At 47.3% G+C, this 26,762-nt stretch overlaps 1 protein-coding gene and 1 long non-coding RNA gene across 4 annotated transcripts in view; both read left to right on the forward strand.

The window, feature by feature from the left end:
* Window positions 1-26,762, forward strand: part of SCARA5 (scavenger receptor class A member 5) — a 117,339-nt gene that overhangs the window by 40,264 nt on the left and 50,313 nt on the right. Inside the window, exon 2 of one of the 3 annotated variants that reach the window (XM_044391192.3) lies at window positions 6,199-6,327. The exons of the other annotated variants lie outside the window; for them this stretch is intronic. Coding sequence (XP_044247127.1) covers window positions 6,258-6,327 — 70 coding nt within the window. The 5' untranslated portion in view covers window positions 6,199-6,257. The remainder of the gene's footprint in view (window positions 1-6,198; window positions 6,328-26,762) is intronic. 3 annotated transcript variants of the gene reach the window in all.
* On the forward strand, window positions 13,354-25,040 carry LOC130543363 (uncharacterized). Its single transcript, XR_008958685.1, has 2 exons — window positions 13,354-13,413; window positions 13,498-25,040. It is a non-coding gene; the product is annotated as an uncharacterized LOC130543363 (long non-coding RNA).

Raw genomic sequence — 26,762 nt, forward strand, 5'->3', positions numbered from 1 at the left:
GCTCCCTGTGAAGTACTCTTGAGCACCTCTGATTCAACACACCCAAAGCCAAACTCAAGTCCGTTTTATGGATATATTATCATTTCTTTAACCAAATCCCTGTTGTTGGATGCTGGAGTTTCCAACTTGGTGTGAGGGCCGGGACACAACAGTTGGTTGACGAAGATGTTGTTCTGTGGTTGGCCGAGTCCAGGAGGGTGCAAGATTGCCCTTTTTAGCCCAGGGTCCAATGGCCTGCTGGGTCCCCACTGTGTGGAAAGAGGAAAGGGTTCCTGCAGCATGTCACCCATGCCCCTTCACTCTGGACTTTGGGGCCACTCAAAGGGTCCCTTTCCTGACCCTTGCAGGAACCTCCCTGTTGCTTTGACTACCTGGCTCCATGGGCCCCTCCCCCTAGGTCTTTTAGATCCCTCCTCTTGGCAACGTACTCCGCCATCCCACCTGCTCCCATCCTACTGCTTCCTCATAGCCTTTGGTCCTGGCTATCGTCTTTGGGCCATCTGGTCTGCCTCCAGATTAGACTGCAGGAAGAGGGAACAAGATCGTATTAGTTTCCTTGAGCTACTATAACAAAATCTCACAAACCAGGCAGCCTAAAAACAGAAACTTATTTCCTCACAGTCCAAGATCAAGATGGCGGCAGGTTTACTTTTCCCCTGACGCCTCTCTCCTTGGCTTGCAGACAACAACCTTCTAATTATGTCCTCACATGATCTTTTCTCAGTACATGCATCCTTGGTGTCTCTCCATCTCTCTTCTTATAAGGCCCCCATCCTGTTAGATTAGGACCCCACCTTTATGACCTCGTTTAACTTTAATTACTTCCTCAAAGGCCCTATCCACAAATACAGTGGGGATTAGGGCTTCAACCTAGAAATTGGCTGGTGGTGGAGGGAGGTATAAAATTCAGTCCATAACAAGGATGAAAAGAAATTCTTCACTAGTTCAACTTCGGGGGTCAGATATCTATGTGCATCAGACCGTATTCTGCAAAAATGGGCACCAGCCTGAGGGCTCAGGGGCCAAGGTCAGCAGTGCTTTGCTGAGTCTGCAGCCCAGGCCCTTAGGTGGTGGCAGTAAAGGCAGAAAGAGAGTCGCTGTTCACCACCTTTCCAAGAACTTGGTCCATACAAACTGGAATCCCTACTAGACCCTCATATTCAAACTTGGGTTGATCAGAAAATGACTGTCCACATGTGTTAATTTCCTAGGGCTGTCATAACAAAGTACTCCAAACTGAGTGGCTTAGAACAATAGAAATTTATTTTCTCACGGTTCTGGAGATAAGAAGTCCCAAATCAAGGTGTAAGTAGCTGTATTTCCTCTGGACACTCTAGGGGAGACTACTGCCTTGTCTCTTCTAGCTTCTGGTGCTTTGTCAACAACCCTTAGTCTTTCTTCACCTGTAGATGCATCTTTATAATCTGTGCCTCTGTCCTCACATGGCTTTCTCCCTGTGTGTCTGTGTCTCTATATCCAAATTCCCTTCTTTTCGTAAGGACACTGGGTCGTATTTGATTTAGGGCCCACCCTAATCCTGTATGACCTTAACTGGATTACATCTGCAAAGACCCTCTTTGCAAAGGCCACATCCACAGGTTCTGGGTGGACATGAATTTGGGGGGAGGGGGAGCCAGTACCCCAGGGAATGAAAGTACACTTTTCCTGGTGAAAGGCTTTGAAAGAAAGAAAGCATTTGGGACTTGCTCTTCTCCTTCAGAATCTCAAGGAAACTCCCAGTTTTGTATTCTTTCATGATATGGTCAGTCAGGTGTGGCAAGAGGAAGCAGAAGAGAGGCTCAGGAAAACAGAGTCTCACAAGTGTTAAGGACACAGTGCGGGGCCACAGGGAGAAGCAGCAGGGTGGTCAGGAGGTGGAAGACAGGAGTGAGAGGAGGAGTTAGGCCCTGGCCTTCACCAGCGTTTCTGCAGGTGGCCGAAGATGAACAGCAGTTCAGGACTAGCTGGTTTGAATCATTTTGGTGGGCTCTGGGCTATCTGGGTGGTCTCCAGTTGCCTGGACCCAGACCTGTTGATGCTTAGGATAGAGGAAAATTACCTCCTGGGGTGCACCTAGCCCCACAGAAGAAGGGTGGCTCTGGATTGGTTAGTTTGCATATCAAAAGCACGCTGCTGCTGGGGCCCTTTGCTATCTCTAAGAACTGGGTAGCCCAGAGAGAGGCAGTCTCTCCCCTGCCAGGAAGGCGTTTTAAGATGTCAAAACATTAGCATATACAAACAAATTTAAAATATGTCCAATACACTCTCTCTCATGGGAAAGAGGAAGGACCTGGCTCCCTTGGTCCCCAGCTCCTATAAACTAATGCAGTCTTCTGGGCATTCTGGCAGCGTGCTGACATTCTAGATGGGACTTCATCTTCTGCCTTCCCCTGTGGCCATGGCAAAGTCAGTGGCTGCACAGGGAGGACAGGTCCCTGCCCTGGTGGTCCAGGCTCTGGCTCTTGGTTCCAGCACTGCCACGGGCTATGTGACCTCAGGCAGGAGGCCTTGCCTCCGGGAGCCTCAGGACCTGATCAGTTGGCACATCAGTGGTTACCGGTTGTTGGCCTCAGACAAAACCCATTTCTACTCCTAAGAGGTTCTACAGAGACTCTAGGTTGACAATTTCTGACCTGGACTTTTGAAGTCCCATCAGCTGTGAAATTTCTAGGTCCTAGGAAGTATCCTTCGTACCTGATCCTGCAGCGTTCCCCTTTTGCATGTGTTTAGCACATTTTTCATCTTGGTCTTGTACAAAGGCCGGTGGCTTCTATGTCTGACTCCCCACGAAACTATGGCCTCCATGAGTGTGGGGACCGTATTTGAATACCTTTGTATCATCCACACTAGCCTAGATTTTGGAATTACACAGTCCTGGGGTTCCAATCCCATACTGTTCCATTTTCACTCTGTGACTTTGGGCGAATTACTGAAGCTCTTTGAGTTGCAGTTTGCTCATCTGTAAAGTGGGGAACTTCATGCCATCCTCTGAGGAATATGGTGGCCCTTGAATGAGACAGTGGATTCAAGCACCACCATTCCTCTTGAAAAGGAATCGCAGTCCAAGGTAATCTTACGGTCATTCTCGGTGGGAAGTACATCACAAAGTGGCTGAGTCCATACTAACCTATTTTTTTCTCATGGAGCTGAGCTCTCAAATAGGCTTTTTCTATCAGATCTCAATGGGTTTGACTGAATGAGTGCATAGATGGTATCTGCTCACATATGTTTGAGGGGAAAAAAATATCAGCATTGAGGCTCCCAATGGTGGACAAGGTTAATGCTGCCTTGAGACCCAGGCAAATGGACTGGAGCCCCTACCTTTCCCCATACTTTAGAGGTCCCCACTCAGTCTCTCAGCTGGCCACATCCCATCCCACAAGGCGAGGAGTCCCCGGGACAAAGAGAACATGCCTTTCCAGCGCCTGTGACCCCCTTCTTCTGGGTCTTACTCTGGGGACCTGGCACTGTGGAATCTGGGGTTCTGAGGGCCCAGCTGTCTTCCAGGGCACTGGGTAATCCTGCTGAGGGCCAATCACGCTGCGGTCCAGAGGGCAGCAAAACAGGAGCTATTTGTAGGTGTCAGGGGGCAGGGGGATGGAGCTTGGATGTGCCACCATGCTTGGTGTCCCCAAGCACGGGCGTAAGGCCCACTGTGGTACAGGACTGCACGGGGGACGGGAGGGGGCTTGGACCAGGTTGTGGGTAGGCATAACGTGTTTCTGGCACCTCTGAGGTTTGGCTTCTGTCGATGAAGCCCAGACATGGGTCATTGAATGGCAATGAATGTGTTTGGTGTCACTGCCTCAGATGGTTGGGGGGATGGCTGGCCTCCAGCTGTCAGTGGCAATGTGCTAAACCCTTCCCTCCTTGGGGGCTCTGGACTTCCCCTGCTGCAAGGACTCAGAGGCAGCCAATGGGTGGCGCTGTTCTTGGCCCAAGTCTCACCCCAGGAGAAGCAGGACAATGGTGTGCTGCAAGGGACCCCTTTGAAGCCTCATCACTGGTTAGTTTGCATATCAAAAGCATGCTCCCCAGATGCCCCCCAGAGGCAGCCCGCCCTCCTTCCTGCGCAGCACCAGCTCTCTGCAGCCCCACAACGTTGGGCAGCTTCCTTCCTGTGGCTGGGACAGCGGCTCTCTGGCACCCCACCCTTCTGCAGCCCCCAGCTCCTCTTCAAGGGCCACACCCGTGTCCACAACCCTGTCCTCGCCCAGCCCGCTGGCAGGGGAGGATGCAAACCCGAAGCGCTGTGTGTCGGGCAGGGGCTTTTCCCATCTGGCTCCAGTCGCTGGGAGCAAAGCAGTTTCCACAGGGAAAAGCTTTTAATGGGATGCGGTGGAGGCAGAAGGAGGTCAGCTGGGGGTGAATCACATACTACAGCTAATCTGCACTCTTCTTGCCTTCCTCCCACTCTGAGTTCTCGTGCACCCCAGGGCCTGATTCCCTAGCCAGCCCATGTGCCGTCCCCAAGGCCCCCACCTTCCCACAGGTGGCAGCTGCCGTCCCCCACTCCCACCCCCACCTCCACCATGATATCACAGTGGTGTTATAGTTCACATTCATTATGTCACTCCATCTTCACATAATACTGTGAGCTAGACACAGGGAGCCCTGTTTGCAGGTGAGAAGATCAAGGCTCAGAGAGCCAGATAGTCCTCACAGGTGAATAGGTGTTCATTAAATGTAAATGGCACTGGTAGCTAGGGTCTCAGCCTCTGGTTTCCTAGTCAAGGGCTCATGCCATGAACCCCCACTGCCCCTGCCTGGGTTCCACCTGCCCCCCACCGAGGGAATGCGGATCAGCTAGAAACCAAAGCTCTGGGCCAGGCAGGAAGGGCTCTGCTCCCACATGATCAAAACGGGCCTGGGACTAAGTCTTCCGAAGTTCCCTGTATTGTCTGCCACACCACACGGTGTCGGGGCAAGAAGTAGGTAGGGAAACCGAGGCACCTGGTCCTGAGGGACAAGAAGGGTGATTTTCCACAAAGAAGGCTAATTCCAAGCCAATTCTCTGTTCCACCCATGTGTACTCATTCCCACAGTCTGGCCACGTGGCTTTTTATGATGTCGGCCTCCACGGTACATATTATCCAAATAGATCGACAGAAGGGGCTGTGATACCCCATTGCACATTACAAAGTCGAGGATGGATTTTTAAATTTCCTTGATAAAACTGGGGGTTGTGGAGAAGTTCTCATTCCTTTCTGCCGCCCAATGCTTTTGATTTAACGAGGCATTTGGGGCTGGAATTTTTTTTTCCTCCACTCTGTCTTGGAAAGTATCCCACAGCTGGAACCACGAGCTCTCAGCTGTTTGTTTTTCTTCCTTGGAGAGGGACTTGGGAACGTTACCCACCAAACCCCATAGGAATGGGCAGTTTGAAGAGCGTTCAAGCCCCAGACACACAAACCCCAAATACATGAGCCCTAGGCTGCACTCTTCCACCTGGTGGCCGAAAAGGCTGGCTGGCAGTCCTCATGTCCCCAAAGAGCAGGACCAGTTCCAGGCCTCTCCACCTGACATTTGATGGCCGGGAAGGTGGGGGAAGGGAAAGAAGATTCCAGCTCCCGGGCCCCAGGCCAGGTCCTGAAACTCCAGTTGTGAAAGCGGAGCAGGGCTGCCCGGAGTGGCTCTCAGTGGGCCCATTTATCATGTGGCCTTGGGTGGGACCGGGCAGAGCTTGAGTAATGCTTGCCCAGAGCGTTGGCCTGCCGGGACCCAGTCAGACTCTTCCCCAAGTCCCACCCTCACCCTAGGGGGTCCCCAGCCCCAGCCCCAGCCCCAGGCTTAGTCCTTCTTCCTGCCCGGCCCCCTCTTTAGTTCCCCTTCGGAATTTTTTTTATTGTGGTGAAATAGACCTGAAACTTACCATCTTAACCACACTTTTAAGTGTATAGTTAAGTGGTGGTAAGTGCATTCATACCATGGCTGGGTCATCCCCATCCATCTCCAGAGTGCATTTCATCCTCCCAAATGGAAACCCCATATTTTTTTAAACCCCAATTGCCCGTTCCTCCCGACCCCCTTCCGACCCCTGGCAACCACCATTCCATTTTCTGTCTCTGTGAATTTGGCTACTCCAGGCACCTCGTGTGAGTTTCTCCTTTTGTGACTGTCTTGTTGCACTTAGCATAATTAATGTCTTCAAGGCTCATCCATGTTGTGGCCTGTGACAGGCTTTCCTTCCTTTTTTAGGGCTGAGTAATATTCCTTTGTGAGTACAGACCACATTTTGTGTATTCATTCATCCGTCAATGGGTTGGTTCAACTACCGAGGTTGCTTCCACCTTTCGGCTCTTGTGAATAATGCTGCTGTGAACACAGGTGAGCAAATACCTGTTTGAATCCCTGCTTTCAATTCATTTGCATGTATACCCAGAAGTGGCCTTGCTTGCCCTTCGGATTTTTAAGTCAGCTTACACTTGAACTTCCAACAAGACATTCTGACCACCTGAGACCTCTGTTTCCTGGGAGAGACAAAAGAGGTAGAGAGAGTAGAGAAGAAAACTCAGTCAGGGGATAATGAACTCTCATCATCCCACAGCTCTCACAGGACTAAGTCACTAAAACAGGAATGGGGCAGGGTTGTTATTGGAAATACAGATTCCCACGACCCACCCATGCCTGAGTCAGAATCTCTAAGGCTATAATCTTTAAGTTAGTTGGGTACTTTCCTGATTTGTAGCACGCTTTAGAGCCACTGCCTGAAAACTGGACATTCCACTCACTGGGATGAGGATAGCAAGAGGGAACTCATTAGAATCTCTGGTCCTGGGTACATTGCGGGTGTCAGCAATGAGCACTCCAGCACATCCAGCCTCCTGGGTATCAGATCCTTGGATATAGCTGGGTTAGCCCTGCCTGGCTTGGTTGACTTTTATAGTCTATATTAGTTTGCCGGGGCTACCATCACAAAATACCACAGACGGGTGGCTTAAGCAATAGAAATTGAATTTTTTGCACAGTTTTAAAGACTGAAGTCCAAGATCAGGGTGCTGGTGTGCTTGATTTCCTCTGAGGCCTTCCTGCTCGGTGTGCAGATGGCCAATCTATTGCTGCCTCTCTGTGCGGCATGTGCCTGGTGTCTTTTACTCTTCTTAGGAGAACACCAGTCATATTGGATTAGGGCCCACCCTAATGACTTCATTTTAATTTAATCACCTCCTTTAAAACCTTATCTCCAAATATTGTTAACGTGCTGAAGTATTGAGGGTTGGGACTTCCATATACAAAGATTTTTTTGCCAGGGAAGTACACACCTTAGCCCATAACACAATCCTTTCCTCCTTCATTCCTTTCTTAATTATTTTAAATTCTTTATATTGCTCAAACAAAGCAATACCATCAGGAAATAAAGTAAAAATTACTCATAATTCCACTGCTCTAAAAAAATCAATTATTTTCAACAATCCCAGTTTTCTTTTTTTTAGAGAGAGAGAGAGCGCGCGCGCACACACACACACACACACACACACACACACACAGTCCGGGGTGGGAGAGGGGCAGAGGAAGAAAGAGGGAGAATCTAAAGTAGGCTCCATGCCCAGCACAGAGCCAGCTGTATGGGGGGCTTGATCTCAAGACCCTGAGATCTTGACCTGAGCTGAAATCAAGAGTCAGATGCTCAACCCACTGAGTCACCCAGGTGCCCCTGCATTCCCAATTTTCTTTTGATCCTCCGTGTGTGTGTGCACGCGTGCTTGCTCAGTATTATAGCATATGCATTTCTCACACTGTTGCATAATAGACCTCATAGCTGTCGTTTCCAGGGCTTCATCAAAGTCCATCTAACTGATATACCCACGATTTAATTATTCTTGAATCGTTCATTCATGATTTTTCCATTTTTCACTTCTACAAATAAAAGGGCAATGAGTTTTTTTGTGCTATATAGTGTTTCCCTTCTTTTGGATTATTTCCTTAGGGTAAACTCCCAGGGGTGAGATTATGTTCACAAAGGATGTGAACATTTTTATGGCTCTTGATACATCTTGCCAAATTGCTTTCCAAAAGCATTTTACACTGTCATCAACGATGTATAAACATACTAGTTTTCACCGTACTCTTGCCAGCATGATGTAGCACTGTCCCATTATTTTTAGAGAGATTTCATTTGTTTTATTTTATATCTCTTCGGTAACTAATGACCTCATAAATTTTTTCACATATTTGATTATTCATTATATCATCTCTTAAGGGAACTATCTCTTTAAGCCCTTTGCCTGCTTACCTACGTGAGGCCAAAACAGATAGTAAGTATGTACCACCTGTTCACTACCACTGGGTGCTATGGAGGACCAAGGAAGTAGAAGGCCTCGTTCTTACCTTCCAGAAGCCTACCATCAATGATCACATCTTATTTAGTTATTGCTGATTTCTTTGTACCTGATCCACTGCATTGCATGTTGTGCTCAATAAATTTTGTTGAATGTAGTTCAATCCCAGATAACATGTTTATGTTCCTTGCGGTTCACAGAGATCTGCATCCAATTCAAAGGAATGCAGAACCAGAATCCAAAATTAAGTCTGAGACCCAGGGAGTTAGCCCAGACTTTAGCGTCTAATATGGATGGGCATGAGATTCCGTGCTCCAGCAGAGGGAAGACGCGCTTGATAGCAGTTTTTAAAGCAAGGTTGGGGGTTCGAGGTTGGCAGTGTGAGTAAATGTATGATGTGGCTGCTCTCCAAAAGTGATTGCAAGTCGAACTTATATTAATAGAGGTATAGTATGGAGAAAAAGGGAGGTGATAGTTCCGTTGTAGTTTAGACAACTCCACAACTCCTCGGTGTTTGTCTTTTCTTTTCCATTTTTTTTATTTTGAAAACATTTTAAACCTACAGAGAAGTTGGAAATATATAATAAGCACTCATATACCCTTTATCTTGGTCCATCAATTGTTACTTTGCTGCATTTTTCCCCTCTCTCCCTCTCTCTCTCTCCAAGCTACCCCACCCATTGTTATTACTATTTTTTATTATTGTGGAACCGTTTGAAAGTAAATTGCAAGCTTCACCCCTAAATACTTGAGTATTTACTTCCAAGAGCAAGGGAATTCTCTTATATCACCCCTTATAGTTGTTGAATTCAGAAATTTAACTTTGGTGCAATATAATTACAAACATATAGTCCATAATTAACTTTCTTGGATTGCTCCAGTGATGTCCTTCATAGCATTTTCTTTTTTTTACCCTGTTGCAGATCCGATCCAGTACGTAGTTATATCGTGCCTCTTTGGTCTTCTTTTATCTAGAATGGCTCCTAGCCTTTCATTGTTTCTCATGACGTCGATATTTTTGAAGAACATGGGTCAGCAGCTTGCCATAATGTTCCTAGTCTGAGTGCGTCTGATTGTTTCCCCACGATTAGATATAGGTTAAACATTCTTGGTGGAAATACTTCCTAAATCCTGCTCAGTGCATCACATCAGGGGGCATATTGTATCATTTTTTTCCTTTATTGGTAATGTTAAATATGATCACTTGGTTAAGGTCTTTATCTACTGTAAAGGTAACTTTACGCCCTTTCTAATTAAGAAGTGATCTTTGGGAGACACTCTGATATTGTGCAGATAGCAACCATCTTTTTTTCACTCAGTGATTTTAGCATTCATTGATAATCCTTTCCTGACTCTGTCATAGGGTGAGTTTTTTTCCTGCCCATCCTCAGTGTTGTTTTCCTGTCCGGGCACCACGGTTATAGACACATGTAGACTGTGGAGTGCTGGAGTTGGCTCCAGCCGTGTGCAGCTTTCTCCAACTCCATATTTAGTGATGTTGTGTCGGGAGCTTGAAATCGGCGGTAGTGGAAGTATTTACACCTTAGAAATTGGCAAGTGCTACAAAGCGGGATTTTTGTTCCCCTGGAGGACCAGTTGTGAAACCTTTACCACTGGATGCAGACAAGCTGAAACACGTTCAAAAAATGATTTTGTTAGTGGAGGGGGTAAAAGCCTTAGGGAAAGGAGATCTGTCTTCAAATATTGAAATGACTGTCTTGTGGGGATCTGCCCTAGTTGGGAGGTAACTCCTTAACACATCCCGTCCTCCCTCCCACTGGGCACTCCAGTGCGTGAGTCCTTGAAGGAATCCAGGCATCTCCCCCAACGTGCTTTCTGTGGGGACCTCACAGGGATGGTGGGGTGTTGGCATAGAATGCAGAGGCTGAAGGTTACCTCGAGAAGGGATCAGGATCCTTCACTGTCTGATCCCAGAGGAAACAGTTTGGCTGCAGAGAGATGTGAGCTGCAGAGGACAGAGATAGGGTTCATGCTGAGTGGCTTTCGTATTGGTAAAGTAGGTACAGCTTTACTTCAAAGAGTGAGGGTAAAGCAGGCTTGGACACTAAGGGGCTTGGAGGAGGTTTTGAATGACAGCTAAGGGATTTTTTCCCCCAGCCCACCAACCCACTCAAAGCAGTTGAACGCCAGGGATAATCAAACAGCATGAGCATGGGCCAAGTCCGCACACTTCCTCAGCAGTACTGTGCGGTCCACGAGGTAAAGCAAAGAAAGGAGGTAGAAGCAGTTTCCTTGCGTTTATCACTGATGCGTAGAGAGGCAGGGAAACTCCCTCAGAGGTCCGGCACATAGGAAAGCAGCTCTGAATCCAGGTACCAACAGTGATTCAAGTATGGCCAGAGGGGAGCAAATGGAGGAGGGCAAGTTACCAGGATCAGTCTGCCCACCGAAGACAGTGAGAAAGCCAACAAGCTTGGGGGTGGTTTGAAAAGGGAGGTGGGGGTCAATGTTCTGGGACCTCTTTTCAAAGTACCAAATGTTTACAGGTCCTGGGGTGAAGAGTAATGGGGGACCCTGCGGGCGAGGAAGGTGAAGAGCTGTGTGCCCAGGTCGCCAGAAAGTAACAAACACGAAAAAGATCAAGTGCATAGCAGTGCTTTGTGAAACGTAACCCTGTTTGATGTTCCATAATGAGTATGAATGCCCACAAATCCGATAGTCAGTGAAGACAGGGAGGGCAGCTGGAGTAGAGGGCGTAGGTGAACAGCAATGGTTTGAATTTGAACGGGGCTTTGCAATATATGCGGGGCTTTCTTCCCACACATTTTCCTCAAATGAGATAATATCTGCATAAAACACGTAACTCAGTGCCTGGTGCATAGTAGGGGCTCAATTAAAGCTTATTCTTTTCTGTAGTCCTCACAGCAACTTCCTGGTAGATGTTGTTAATTCTATTGAGGTGGAAAGGAAGAGACCCAGAATGATGAATTCCTTTGTCTGAGAGTAGCAAGTAAAGTGATGGGGGTTCTTTGGATTCTAAATTCAATATTCCTTTTTATTCTAAGGTGTCTAAGCGTCCATTCAATTTTTAGAATCTATGAAATTCTAATATCCGCTTCTTTTATATAATCTTTTGTAGCTCACACAAAGCTGTCAGTTTTTGAGATGACATTGTAAACATGACATGTAGGCAGTGTTTTTTATTACAGTGTGTTTAAAATTGTCGTTAAGGGGCACCTGGGTGGCTCAGTCAGTTAAGCGTCTGCCTTCGGCTCGGGTCATGGTCCCAGGGTCCTGGGATCGAGCCCCGCATCGGGTTCCCTGCTCAGCAGGAAGCCTGCTTCTCCCTCTCCCACTCCCCCTGCTTGTGTTCCCTCTCTCGCTGTGTCTCCCTCTGTGAAATAAAATCTTTAAAATAAATAAATAAATAAAGTTGTCGTTAAGATTTTTCCCCATTGTAGAAAGGCTCTGAATTCACGTGATATCACATTGTGACTGATTGTCACTGGCACGATTTCATATGCCACTTTTGCAGTACCACAGATAGCCAAGCTAATACTTCAAGATGCTCTGGGGACTAATTAATACTTCAAAGTAACTCTTACCCTTAGTGTCAAGGTTTTTAATTGGAAAAGCTCTGTTTAGGTGGAAATGCTTTTTGCCTTATTGTCAATGACGATTTGCATGGACAGATGGATGAGTAGGTGGGTGGGAGAGCAGTGTGGTCTGATGGAAAGAGATGTGGCCTGGGTTTCAGGAAATATGAGTCCTAGCCCTGGTTCTGCCACCAACCATCTGGATGGCCTGGAATATTTCACATCACCGTTCTCAGCCTTCATTTCCTCATCTGAAAATGTGAAGTAAATGATCATTAAGGTCATTTTCAGCTCAAAGCATCTTACTGCACTGTGAGTCTGATTTTTACAGAATGGCAACATGAGAGATTTGACACGGGGGCTGCCAACCTCATGTTTGGAAAAGAGGAAACCCAGTAAGTGCCTAGATTCCTGGCAAGTGTGGCCCAGATTCCTTACATGCCTATTAGTGAGAATCATTTCTAACCTCCTTAAAATACTTTACGACAGGCTCAACAAGCGAAGAAAGATAGATTTGAGAAAATCGTCCAACCAAGAGCCGGATGGAAACCCTAGGGGACTGATATTGAGCTGTTTGAAAACAAGCACTTATGGAACAAATTGTCCAGAAAGATAGAAACAGAGAAACACGCTTGCTGCCCTCACCGATGTCAGATTAGGGCCTCATGTGACTGTGGCTGGGGGCAGACTGGGGAGCTGGAGTGAGACTCCTGTAACTCCTGGAGTAGACTCTTGCTAGAGCAAGGGGGGTGGGGTAGGGCAGAGAGTAGGACAGCTGGGCTTGAAAGCCAGATCTGCCATCTACCGGCAATGTCGTCTTGAATGAGCCACGCAATCGCTATAAGCTTCCCCTGTAAACCTGGACTCGTGAACATGTTTTGTATTTTTTTCTGAACTGGTCAGTGAGGTGATGCCACACAAGGAGACAGAGGAGAAGCTCAGGAAAGCAAAGTTTAGTGTTCGCCTGGTTCCGGGGGACGGGAGGCATGGCACCCACATGAGGCCACCTGGGGAAGCGCCTGGGTGGTCAGGAGGCAGAAGAAGGGTGTGGTGGGGACTAGGAAAGCAAGGCCTTTGTTACGGTTTCTGTGAGAAAGGCAAGGCGGGGCAGGGTAGGTAATTTAGGATTGGCTCGTTTCAATCATTTTGGTGGACTTTGGGCTACAGAGGTGGTCTCTATTTGCCTCGTACTTGGTCCTGGGATGATGAAGGCAGAGGAATATTGCTTCTGGGGCCAGATAGAGGAGGCGTGACTCCAGATTGAATATCAAAGTCATGCTCCCTGCGGGGCCCTTTGCAATTGCTAAGAATTGGCTAGATCCACGAGCTGCAGTTTCTCCCCAGCTAGAAAGTTTTCTTAACATGTCATAATATAATATACAGGAAACAATTATATATATTATACATAAATTTTATATAATTATAATATATATTTATATTTATTATGTAGATATTATACATATATAATATTATTATATTTTATATAATTATATATTTAATTTTATAGATTATTCAATACAGAACACATCTCATCTAAAACTGGACATATGAACAATGATCTCAGAGCATCACAGGAGGTAAAATACATGACCACACCCAGCCCATGGTCTGATGCTGAGTAGACGCCCATTGATAGTGGATTTCTCTCTTCTTCCATCCAGCTCAACAGATGGGCCGTCTATACCTCTATCTTGACCTGGGGTAAGAGGGTTCTTCTGTCTAGGACTCCATCGTTTAACTGTGAAGTGGGGAGGGGCATCCAGATGCTCGCCAAGGTAATTTTCAGGCCTGACATTGCCCCTTGCTTGTCTGAGTCCTGCCGGGAGCTGCAATGCAAATTTGTGGGTAGGAAGAGTGGGGACAAGAGGTCCCCCTGGGGGACGCGGCAAAGGGAGCCTGGAGGTTGGAACGATGTCATTAGATTGAGAAAGGGATTGCCCACACCACGAAAGCACAGACCTCAGCTCCAACACAGTGGCCTGCCCTGGATAGTCTTTGTAGAGCCACCCAAGTAATCTCTCCAATGTCCAACCATGGACCTGGACTTGGGTGAGGCAGGGAGAAGGGACATGCTGTTTAAGGTAGTGGAACACAAAAAAAAATGCCTGTTCCACCACATACATATCATTTTCCAAAAAGATTTTATTTATTTATTTGTTTATTTATTTAGAAAGAGATCAGAGGGAGAGTGAGCATCTCAAGCAGACTCTGTGCTAAGCGCGGAGCCTGACGTGGGCCTCGATCTCATGACCCTGAGATCATGACCTGAGCCAAAAGCAAGAGTGAGATGCTCAATTGACTGAGCCACCCAGGCGCCCCCATACATATAATTTTCACATTGATGTGAGTATCAGTCCTGTAGATGAAAACCCCTAAGTTTCCCCATGACATCTATCTCTGAGGACTGCTATAAAAATTGAAAGAGCTGGGTGTGTATCAGATATTCCGTACATGATGGAGTGTCCAGCACAATGCCTGATGATAAGTAAGTGCTAAATCAGCGAAAGTTTCCCCTCTTATTAATTATTTTGGGTTGGATTATTACACAAGCAGAGGATATTTCTGCAATAAGTGCTGAAATTATCTCATGTCTGTTCTTAATAAAGTTCAAGCCATTTGTTTGTTTCTAAAAATACGTAAATGGTCAATTTGCTAGCTCAGTGATGAGATGAGATTCTAGAAAGGAGCTTTGGCTTTGTGATGGGTAGGAACCGCGTCTGTATAGAAGGGTTGTGCATGAAGTGAAATCCAGCAAGCTAGGGTTTTTTTTTCCCCCCGTAATTTTTCTTTTTCTTTTTTTTTTTTTTAAGATTTTATTTATTTATTTATTTATTTGACAGAGAGAGCAAGAGAGAGCACAAGCAGGGGGAACAGGGGGAACAGTAGAGAGAGAGGGAGAAGCAGGCTCTCCGCTGAGCAGGGAGCCCATTGTGGGGCTCGATCCCAGGACCCTGGGATCATGACCTGAGCTGAAGGCAGATGCTTAACCATCTGAGCCACCCAGGCGCCCCCCCCCCGTAATTTTTCAAATAGGATGAAAACTGCCGAGGATGAGAGCAACTCTGGGCTCTGGAAGAGTGGTATTTACACCCCTCATTCTTGTAACGTGTCCTTACAGATTTTGGGGCTCGATTATATTGTTTATCAATGAGGACTTTAGTTTAAATGCTGAAATGATACACTAGGAAAAATTAGTTTATCACAGGCAAATAGTCACTTTTCTCTAAACGGGACTCCATTTTCCACGTGTGCTTTGAGAACAGGCTTTGAGTTTTTCAGGAGAGGTTTTTACTGTTTCTGGAACTATATTCAATGACAAAGTCTCCGAAGGCCACTTCCAAGCATTAACTGCAAGAATGGACCAACAAGCCCTACTGAAGTGTGGAGAGGATTCCCCACAAGAGGATTTTTAAGTTTCTAGACAGAATTGTCAGACCCCAGGTGTGCGTTACCCACAGGCAGCAGGGTCTCGAAGAAGCGCTTGGTAGTTGGAGCCCCTGGCAGCCCGGACCCATGAGACTCACACTGGCCACAGTTTAGGTCCTTCTGAGCCTTAGGGGCTAGTGCCAGATGAGGGTATGACTAAGGCTTGGAAATCAGCGCCCACCTCTACTGTCCACCCCACCTTCCTCCCAGTTCATCTCCAGTAAAGGGCCTCACTCACCACTTGTTATAGGTTAAATTGTGTTTCCCTCAGAATAATTCTGTTGAAGCCCTAAGCCCCAGGACCTCAGAATATAACTCTATTTGGAGATACAGTCTTTAAATAAAATCACTAGGACGGGCCCTAGTCCAATATGACTAGTGTCCTTATAAGAAGAGGAGATTAAGACACTAACATCCAGAAACTGAAGATCAGGTAAGGACCCAGGGTGAACCCGGCCATCTCTAAGCCAAAAAGAGAGGCCTCGGGAGAAATCAACCCTGTAGACACCTTGATCCCAGACTTCCAGCCTCCAGCACTGTGAGACAGTGTCTGTTGGTTAAGCCACCCAGCCTGTGGTATTTTGTGATGGCGGCCCAAGCAGACTAAGACACCACTTGTGTTTCCAAAAACATATCTTCCCCGCCAAAAATAAATAAATAAAATAAACAAAGACCAGAGAGATAGAGAGAAAAGGAAACAACAACCAAATCATCCATGGGGAGAATGTTTAGTAGACCTGCCTGTCCCTGGATGACCCACTGAAGCTTGCAAGGGGCTTTCAGGTGCAATTTAGGAAAACCACAAGCAGTCATCTTATTTACGACATTTGGTTATAACATCGTCCCACTTTTTTTGTTCCATGATGCCTGTTTGTTTTCCCCCCACCATGATGTGAAGCCAAGAGGAGAGTCTGGTGGAAAGAGAGACTCTGGAGCTGGCGGTCAGAACAGCTGGGCTCCCAATCTTGGGTTCGTCCCTCCCTGGCTCTGAGACCTTGAAAGATTGACTTAATTTCTGTAAGCTTTAGCTACGCCATCTTTAAAATAGGGATAACAATGCCTATTTCACAGGTCGTTTTGAGGATTAAGTGGCATGGGGTGTATGGAGTGTCTGAGGTATAGGTAGAAATCTGACAAATACAAATTGACTAATGTGGAATCCAGACTCTTTGAGAGTCTGACTGTAAAGGCAAAATACCACATTTGTCTCTGTTATATGTAATCATCTGTTAGATGTAATCAGCTGAGATTTCACATCTATTATGGTAATTTTGAATTTTCATTTTATCATCTGCAACATTACTCTTGCCAGGTTTTGTCATCTGCTATTGGTCATTAGTTGCGTATTGACTCAACAGGGCTGAGAATTGCATGTCACCAGATGCCAAGCCATTCAGTGGTATTGAAGGCTTTCTCTTTGCCAACCTCCAGTTCCAAGAGGCCACCGAGTTCTGACAACGTTATTTCTTCATCATGCCTTGTGTGTGCCCCTCCTCTCCATCCTGTCAGGCATGGTCTTGCTTCTAGACCTTCTTCTATCACCAGGACCACAGCCTCCTTACCCCGCTTTCCTCCTTGAGTTCCTGACCTTCCCAATTCATTCTCTACATTGCTGATGGGGGCATCTGACAAAAATGTAAACAGAAGTCCCCCCCCGCCCCGCTGCCAGCTATGGAAGAATGTCCACTGATTACACTAATCGTATCCATCTTCTTCAGATAATCCTCATGTTGGGTTTAACATGTTCTGTTCCCAATGAACATTTTGAAACACATCAGATCAGAAGAGTTTTAAATAGGTTTCTTTTGTTGTGGAGTTTTCTCCCTAGGTATATGATAAGTTTTTTGATAGCAAAGCTTGTATTCTGGACTTCTCTGTATTTATTATCACCCAGACCCGTATAGTGAGTCAGTACCTCACACACATGTATTGGCTGACCTATTGCATGAATGAAAAAATGGATATCCTAATTTCGAACTTATCTGTGGTCTCTTGGGACAACAGGGAACCAAGAGGCAAAGAGCAAAAAAAGAAGATGGGAAGAGAGCCAGCCCCTTAGGGCCAAGGAAGAAAGGGATACCTCTGTCTTAGCCTGGGGTATGGACATCCAAGCCCAAGATATGCTTGGAAGCTGATTGTGAGAAGTGATCCTGGCAAGCAGGAGTCGGGGATAGGGAAGATCAGAAAGAAGGTTAAAGCAAACACAAGGATGCGTCCTTGAGTTGGTCTCCACCGTGGCCACTGGGGGATCAGTCCTTCTAGGATTTCTAATGAGATGTGTAGTAAGAGCTGCAGAATTGCCTGTCTCTGCAGAGAATTTATCCACCAGCCCCTGACCCCATAGGGCAGGTTTCCCCTGAGGACCAAGGCCATGCATGGGTGACGTCCAGGTGATTTTTACGATTCTGAGAAGTCATAGAAGCCCTGGGAGAGAAAGCAAGAGATGGGAGCGTGGATGAAGACAGGTGCTGCCAGATTTCACCCACCTGGAAGTGGGTCATTGTGGCTCTGGGTGGATCAAATGTAGGCTGAGAGTGTGAGGCAGGGCCCAAGGGCTGCTCCGTCCATCTCTGCTCATCCAAGCCCTTCTGTTTCTGAGAAGAGATGCATGCAGATGTTCTCCATTTTGAGTCATTCACTTAGTCATTGACAACTTATTCACTGACCACTTACCAGGTTCAAAGTTCTGTTAGGCACCGCGTTTGTCTAAATAACAAGTCCCTGATTCCACTTGTGAATTCACAAAGAGTCTCTTTCCTATGAGATGTATGCGTGCCATTGAAACACTGAGTTTCCTGACATCGCTGGTCATGATTTCAGATGCTCTAGTCTTGAAATGGGAATCCTGGTGACAGTGTCCTCAATAGGGGCCTTTTGATTTATAATTCATCTTGGATCTCGTTTCCACGGTAATGTGCAGGGAATTAGCAGAGACTCCATCTGCTTGGACCATCAAAGGGAATACTTGTGCCAGGAGCACAGAGTATCCAGCCACACCTCTGCTGAAAGTAATAAATATATTGGTAGGGTTTTTCTTCCTCTGAGGTTGTGCCAGGCCATCCCCACATAAGCGTCTGAGGCTGTCAGCTGGCCACTAGCCAGCGTGCCCCGTGCGTCCTCCAGTTCGCAGTTTGGGCTCAGCAAAGTGCCAGAGACAGGATGCTTTTGCAAAGGCTGCATGTGTGGGTTGCAGCCAATTCCAGGGGGCAGGTGATCCTCGTCGTTTGCCTATTTGACGGACCTTGCATATGAGACTCAGAATCGGCTACCTTTGCTTGCTCCGTTAGAGACACCTGCCCGTGGATAAGCTGATAAAGGCAGTATGTAAAGGAGATTGGCAGAACGACTAAGTTTGTGTGCTCGTCGCGGTATAGGATGCAGTTATAAAAAGGGGGGAAATTGCCATGAACTGCCTTAGGGTAATTCTCAGGATATATTGTTAAATGAAAACAACAAGGTGCAAGTGAGTATATTTGTGCAAGAAGAAAAAAAAAAGGAAATTAAGGATTCAAGTAACTAGTTATCTTTACCTTACACAAAACTTTCCGCAGAATTGATTAATAGGGGCTGCTATTCAGCACTTTCTATGAGGTCAGTGCAAACTTACTACAAAACCAGGCAAGGACAGTGTGAGAAAGGAAGGTTACAGGCTCAGCTTTCTTATGAGCATAGATGTAAAATTCCTTAAAAACAGCAAGCCAATGATATGAAAATGATAATATCCAATAATCACATTAGATTATGGGAGAAATGCAAGAATGGTTTAATGTTAGAAAATCTGAAGTGGGAGTGTCTGGGTGGTGCAGTCAGTGGAGCGACCGAGTCTTGGTTTTGGTTTGGGTGGTGATCTCACGGTCGTGGGATCAAGCCCCGCATCGGGCTCTGAGCTCAGCACAGAGTCTGCCTGGGATTCTCTCTCTCTCACTCTGCCCCTCCCACTCAAGCATACTCTCTCTCTCTCTCTCTCGCTCACTCTCTCTCCCTCTCTCTGGCTCTCTCTCACAAATAAATAAAACCTTTAAAAAAAAAAAAAGGCAGTACAGGTAAGCATTCGGGACACCAGACCTCAGCAGGCAAAGCTGGTCACCCTGGGAGCCACTGGTTGAGGAGTCCCCAACCTGACAGGGCATCAGAAAACACAGGCCACCTGCACAAAGACAGAGAGTGTGTCCGGTCTCTTTCTCAAGGGGCCCCATGTTGCTCTGAGCCACAGCTCGAAGCTCCTGGCTCCCTCCTGTGTATTGCTAGGGCTGGGGGTGGCCGCCAGCAAAGAAGAATTTCACGTCCAACCTGTACATATTTATCCCAGGCATCCTGCTGAGCCAGAAACAAAGGTGTATGATACTTAGAGAGAGAGAGAGAAAGAGAGAGATAAGGTGGGCTTACCCAAAATTTATTGATCTGCTGGGTCCTTATGAATGTCTTTGGGTCCTTATGAATGTCCCCTAATACTCCTCTCTGGGTCCTTATAAATGTCCCCCAATACCCCCCTTCCCCATCTGCTTCACTTCCCCTGCCTCAGTCCTTCCCCATGCCCACATGCAGCCGAGGGAAGGTGGTGTTGAGAAACCCACCCCCACCATCTGGTGAATGGCTGGGTCTAGAATCCAGATGTGGCCCTTGGGGCTCGCTCTGACTCTGTGCTGCCAGCTGTCTTGGGATCCTGAGCCCCTCACGCTCTCTTAGCCTCAGCGGGATCCATTCCTTTGTGCCCCTAGCCCCAGGACTGGCTTCAGCTTCAGTGCTTGCATCATGCCTGCCCTTCCCAGCTCTTCCCCTCGTGGCTAAGCCCTAGTCCTGCTCGCTGACTCGTCGCATGGCTGAGATGTCCTCATCCTGCAGGTGGTCCTTTTGGATGACACCCATGTGACTAGTTCAAGACTGATCCTGCCTGGTGGCCCCGCTGCTGCACTCAGACCACCCACTGAGGGCCCTGGCTCACTCTGCTCAGGCTGCCATAACAAAATACCATGGACTGGGCAGCTTAAACCACACACATTTATTTCTCATGCTTCTGGAGGCTGGAAGGCTGAGCTCAAGGTGCCAGTATGGTTGGGTTCTGGTGAGAGCTCTCTTCCTGGTTTGCAGACGGCCATCTTCTTGCTGGGTTCTCATGGGGTTTCTTTCTTTCCTTATAAGGACACTAAGCCCAGCATGAGGTCCCCACCCTCATGGACCTCATCTAAACCTAATCACCTCCCAAAGCCCCCGCCTCCAAATGCCACATCACATTGAGGATTAGGGCTTCCATTTGAATTCTGCGGGGGACACAAACATTCAGTCCATAGCAGCCCATGTCCTCTTCTCTTGGTACACCTCCTATTGACCGTTCCTCAGTCACCACCAAACAGCCTAATTTGTGCTTCTCTCTACTTCAGTGACACCTCACTCCTTGCCCCGATCTGTTCCTTGACACCAAGGAAACTGACAAGCCTTGAACACCTGTATTCATTTCCTGTGGCCACCGGACAAAGTACCACACTTTCTCACAGTTCAGGAGGCTAGAAGTGTGAGATCAACGAGCCAGCAGGGTTGGGTTCTTCTGCAGGTTCTGAGGGAGAATCTATTTCGGGCATCTCTCCAAACTTCCGGTAGCTGTCGGCGGTCCTTAGTGTTCTTCCTCTTGTGCCTGCATCACTCCAATCTATGCCTCCATCTTCCCAAGGCCACCTTCTCCATGTTGCGTCTGTGTGTCCTCTTCCTTTATAAGGACACTGGTCCCTGGGCTTAGAACCCACCCTAATCCAGGAAGACCTCACCTATACTAATTACATCTTCAGATAAGGTCCAAATAAGGTTACGTTCTGAGGCTCCAAGTGAACATAAATTTAAGAGAACACTATTCGACCCACTACAGTACTCTAATTTTAAGTTATACTAAAAAAAGAGTTATTTTGTTTTAAATCCTGCCTGTAGATGGCCCCCTCGATTCCTTGAACAAGTGCCTAGGGTGTATGAATAGATAAGGTGCCTGCCCTCCTGGGGCTCTCAGGGTAACACGAGAGGCTGGTGGGTATGGTTAGCTCTGGCATTGCCTTTTATGGTGACTGTTTGTATACTAGAGATAAAAGCGACAATTCTATCCAGCTGGGAGTGGAGAAGGCCCTGGGAGAGCTTCTCAGAAGAAGTGTGAACTGAATGATGATTAAGACAAGTAGTTATGGAAAGACAAGGCATTCTAAGAAGAGGGGCCAATTTGATCATAATTCTTGAGGCGATCCTTTCAGGATCTCTTACAGGACCTTGCAGTTTTCCCACAAAAGTAAACAGCTCACCTGGTGTCTGGGTTGGGGCTGCCAGGAAGTTCCCCCATCTATCTGTAAGTGGTTGACCCCTGGCAGATGGCCCACTGAAGGGGAGCCATGCAGAGCCCCTAGGAAGGCCGAGCATTGTTTCCTGGCCCAGCTCTCTCTTTGCCAACCACAAATGTGAGGACAATTATTTGACCAACCTACGTGGCTGTCTCCAGCGTTGGCGCACAAACCTTCACAGAGTGCTTTAAACTCAGGGCTCAGACATGGAGAAGACTGAGAGACCACGTGCCTCCCTCGCACAGAGGGAGCTCATTGTCTGAGGTGACATTCCCGAATATCTGTTTATGCTCATCAGTAGGGCCAGGCCTTCTCCTCTCCCCTCAGGGCACCAACCCCACCCCAAGACCTGTGGTCTCATCATGGTTGCCCTCATTGATTTCCACGACATCAGCAATTATGTACGGCTGGTGATTCCAAAATCTGCACGTGCAGCCTCAAACTCTCTCCTGGTTGGGGCCCATTTCCAACAGCTTTGTGGACATCTCTGCCTGGAGGGACCTTAGGAACTTCAAACAGTATGAACCAAACCTGCTCCCCTCAAAAGTCACCTTACAAATCCTCCCTGTTCTGGTCGCTTCTCACTGCACAACTGCTTGGAAGAGTAGATTACATATGCTAGTCCTAAATATTATTCTCTGTACCCCCAAGAGGGCAGCAGAAACCCATTCTCTATGCCTGCGCAGCTCCTGGTAACTGGGTGTGGAAGGACACCATTATGGCCTGAATTACCCCCTGCCCGATTCATATATCAAAGCCTTAACCCCCAGTGTGACTGCATTTGGAGATAGGACCTTTAAGGAGGTCATTAAGGTTAAATGAGGTCATAAGGGTGGGGCCCTAATCCAATAGGACCAGTGTCCTGACAAGAAGGAAGAGACCGCAGGGACGCACACACAGAGAAAAAACCGCATGAGGAAATAAGCAGAAGACAGACGTCTGCCAGCCAAGGAGAGAGGTCTCAGGAGAACCCAACCCTTCTGGCACCTTGATCTTAGACTTCCAGCCTCCAGAACTGTGAGAAATAAATGTCTGTGGTTTAAGCCACCCAGGCTCCGGTATTCTGTTACGGTAGCCCGAGCCAGCTGAGACAGACCTGCCTGGGATCTGCCTATTCAGGGTTGCTATACGGGCCCCAGAGGATGAACGGTTGTTAGTTTTCTCCAGGACCAGCTACAAAATTCACGGGGCCCAGTGCACAATGAAAACACAGGGTTCCCTGTTCTTGGGAAAAAAACTGTTTCTTTTCTTCTGTTGTCTCACCACCTGTCACATTGGTTTTTATTTGCTGTTTACAATGACAATAATAGGCACGAAGACTCTCAGGCATATTACAGATCCTCATGGGAACTGACTGGACACTGACATCCCCATGGGGGCAGAAGAGAGGGTGGCCGGGGCCCCTGGGGCGGGAGTGGGTGGCCTTGTGCTCGTGACTTCATATCTCTAGTGTCGGTGTTTTCTTCTACAAAACGGTGATATTATCTTCCTCAGGCTTGGGAGGATGACAGGAGAACTGCATGGCGTTCAGCAGTGTTCTAGCACCTGCCCCCCACCCCCACCCCCCAACACGGGCCACCCTCCCTCAGCCTGCTCAGTTGCCACTTCACTTGGTGCCCTCCCGAGCCTCTATCTAGTCCTCCTGCCTCGTGGGCTGGAGTAGGGCCTCTGCTCAGGTGGCCTCCAGAGCCCTCCAACAGCGCTCCCTGGAAAGACAGGGGACAGATGCCCTGTGCCGTTTTGTGCAAAGAAGGAAAAGTGGGAAAGCCCGCAGGGCCTTCAGAGACTGAGCAGCCTGAGCCTGCTTTCGAGTTCTGCCACCTTCCAGAGCTTCTTCATCTGGAAATGGGCATAGTAATTCCAACTTCGTAAGGTTGTCTCGAAGAGAGAATCTCCTCTAAGAGATAAGAGCTGAGTTTGGCATGCAGCAGGTGCTTAATAAATGTCATCTACTGCCCTGCTTTCCCATATAGATTTGGGGGTTCAGCATGTGATTGACTATCCCAGCAGCAGGTGTAGAGGACAGCGTGCTGGATTAAGGGACCCCGATTCTTCTGTATTTTATACTCCCCACAATCTCTTGGCTTCTCTGAGCCCCTTTGTTTTCATCCTTACATGAAATTATGAATACTTGCCCTGCCTACCTCCCAAGGTGAGTTATGTTGAGAATTAAGTGAGGTGATGGATGTGAGCTTTCAGACCAAGAGAAAGGGTTATTAACACCACTGCCCAAGGTTTGGGCCGCTAAGCATCAAACAGAATGCCTGGCCTTCTTCTTGCCCGCCCACACCCGGATCCTCTGCCTTGCTGGCATTACAGGTGTCCCAGAGGCATTTGGGGAAGACAACCCCTGTGGTTAGTCACATCTGGAGCACCTTCACTTAACCAGCAAGTGATTTTTTGTTTTCATCAATATAAAGGACAGCTATGGGACAGGGGGCTGACTCGGGCCTGGGGCATGGGTGGGAAGGCAAGGCTGAACCGCTGCGCAGGTAGGAGGGCTGCAAGAGATGTGTGTGAGCAAGCCTCCTAGCCCCGGGCACGGCCTGAGGCAGCCCCCGGTGCTTTCATCATATATTAGTACAGTATTACATGCAGGAACACATGAGTTAGGATTCAGCACTCAATACCGAATCAGAATCCCAATTTGAATGTCTACATCATTCCAGCCGAGCGGCCTGACCCCAGCCTGGGTTTACGATGGGAACTCACTACCTTCAAAGCTTATTCCATATTTGCATGTCTCTGTTAAAAAAATGGTTCTGTGCCTTCCATCCTTTAGGGGTACCTCAGAGGGTTTGAGAGCCAGGAGCTCTGGAACCACACGGCCCGGGACCCAAAGTCAGTCTCCTCCCTGTCCCGGCTGTGTGACCTCGTGAGTCACTTAACCTCTGTGTGCCTCAGGTTCCTCGTTCGCAATATGAGGCTTCTAGTAATACTTATCTCATAGCGTTGTTAGGTGATCAAGTGTATTCATGTGAAAAGCACATAGCAAGTGCTCGGGAAATGCGTTATGATTGTTACTCTATGATTTCTTGTCCCCTTTGTGAAAGTATAAAAGTTGAAGAATAACGAAAGCACATTAAAAGAAATTATGCCAGGCGGAGAGATAAATGAACTGTTTACATAAACATGAATTAGGAGAGTCACACTCAAGGAAGAATTGTTCCCTGTTGAGGACAGCAAACATCTGGAAGGAATTAAATGGGGGAAGAGGGTGGGTGGTGGTGGTGGTGTGGGCTGAGAACATACTGTGACTGTTGGAAAGAGATAATTCATTTTGGGGGTGGGTAAGTGATCCCAAAAAAAAGGGAGGCTGCTCTGGGTTTATACAGCATAATTTGATGCCCAGAGACTATTTACCCCTCCAAGCAATTTCTGTTCTGATTAGCCGGGGTACCTAAAATGTCGAAACCATTCCTTTGAGCTAATGCATTACCTTCAAAAGGCCACTTCTCAAATGCAAATACACTAACATAAAAAATAACAAGGTACCGTTTTATATCTGTGAAATTAACAATACGAGGGTTGGGGCACTCAGCTTTGCTGAGTATCAGCCTGTTTCAGCTGGCACCCCAGAACATCTAGGATGGGCACATAAATAGCTGTTACTTTGGGGAAGTGGTTTGGCTGGAGTTTTTTAGAATCACAAAAACGTTTATACCCTTTGATCTACTAATTTAACTTCTGGGAATTTATCGTTAGGAACATTTTCAAAACAAGGAGAGATCTTTCTGCATTTATTGTCTATGATTGAAAAAAAATTCAGTGGTAAGAGAATGGGTAAATTACAACACATCCCCTTGATGGACTCTATGGGGCCACCAAAATTATAATTATAAAGACAGAGAGAAGGACGGGAACATGTTTATGAAATAATCATATTAGGGGAAAAAACCCTCCAAAATCAACTTGTAAAGATTGGGGATGCATGTAGATAGAGCAAGAAAAAGAAAACCAGTGTGCTTTGTTGGAGGTTGTGGGATTGTGGAAGAATTTTTTCTTTATTTTATTTGGGTGTATGTTAATACTGGTTACGCAATGAACAATAATAAAAGACCCAAATGAACTCTCAGGGAAGGGGTAGCCGACTGTCAATCATTACCACATGGGCAAGTGTCAGCCCAGTTTCCTGCACAGAGAGAGGGGGCCCCAGAACTGGCAGGTTCTGAGAGGGGGGCAAGGCCAGGGCCTTCTGAGGGCACAGAGCACCAGTCAGGCGTGGGCACCCCCTGCAGAGGGAAGGAGGGAGCGGGGAGCCAGCGGGGGGTGGGTAAGGGAGATTGCCTGCTTCGTGGTGTTGCCTCTGGCAGGCCTGGAACTTAAAGCAAATAGGGTTGCCCTGTTCCCCTTAGTCACTCACAAATCCCAGGTTTCAAACCAGAACTTGCAAAGCCCATTTACTGCGTCCGATAAGCTGCAGTGTCTCTTTGAACTCCAGGGCATCATGGGCAGAGATTAGAACTTAATTATCGGGCTTTCTGTTTTCCAACTGCCCTGTCTCTAATACTTGCCAACCAATCTGGGTTAAATATTGGACAAACACACTGGTTTTAAAATCAAATCCTGGCCTATGATGATTTCTTCAGCGGACAATTCCTGTGGTTACTTAGGTTGTGATTGGGTCATGGATTCATTTCCCCAGAACCTCTACTTTTATTGACAACTCTTCAGCTAAGCTTTCAGAGTATGGAGCAGTGGCGGGAACCATTGGACCAGGAGGCAGAAAGCATGCCATTAGGCAGTTCACTTATCCTCTCTTGGCCTCAGTGTTTTCACCGGAAATTGGGGAAAATTTTCAGCAGACTGCATAGACCCAAATCCAATGGCCAAAGTCTGAAAAGCCAGACAGATGAAGCTGAACAGCGCCCAGTTTTGGCCACATGAGAAGTCTCATGCCCAGAATGAAGGAGATGATCCTTCTACCATACTCTGTCCAGTCTGTCCACATCTTGGAAAACCACAGTTAGTTCAAGCACCACCTCTAAGGGGATGTGGACACACTGAAGTATGTGCAGAGGAGGGCGGCCGGGATGTATGGAGGTTTAGAACCTAGTCGGGAGAGAACAGATGAAGGAAATGCAGATTTTCAACAGAAGTTTTGAAATTCTGAAGAGCTATCTTGTGGAAAAAATATTTCACTATCTCTGTATGACCCCCCAAATGTCGGTGGATAGAAACTACAGGAA

This window comes from Ursus arctos, unplaced genomic scaffold (assembly GCF_023065955.2).
Source record: "Ursus arctos isolate Adak ecotype North America unplaced genomic scaffold, UrsArc2.0 scaffold_11, whole genome shotgun sequence".
Lineage (NCBI taxonomy): Eukaryota > Metazoa > Chordata > Mammalia > Carnivora > Ursidae > Ursus > Ursus arctos.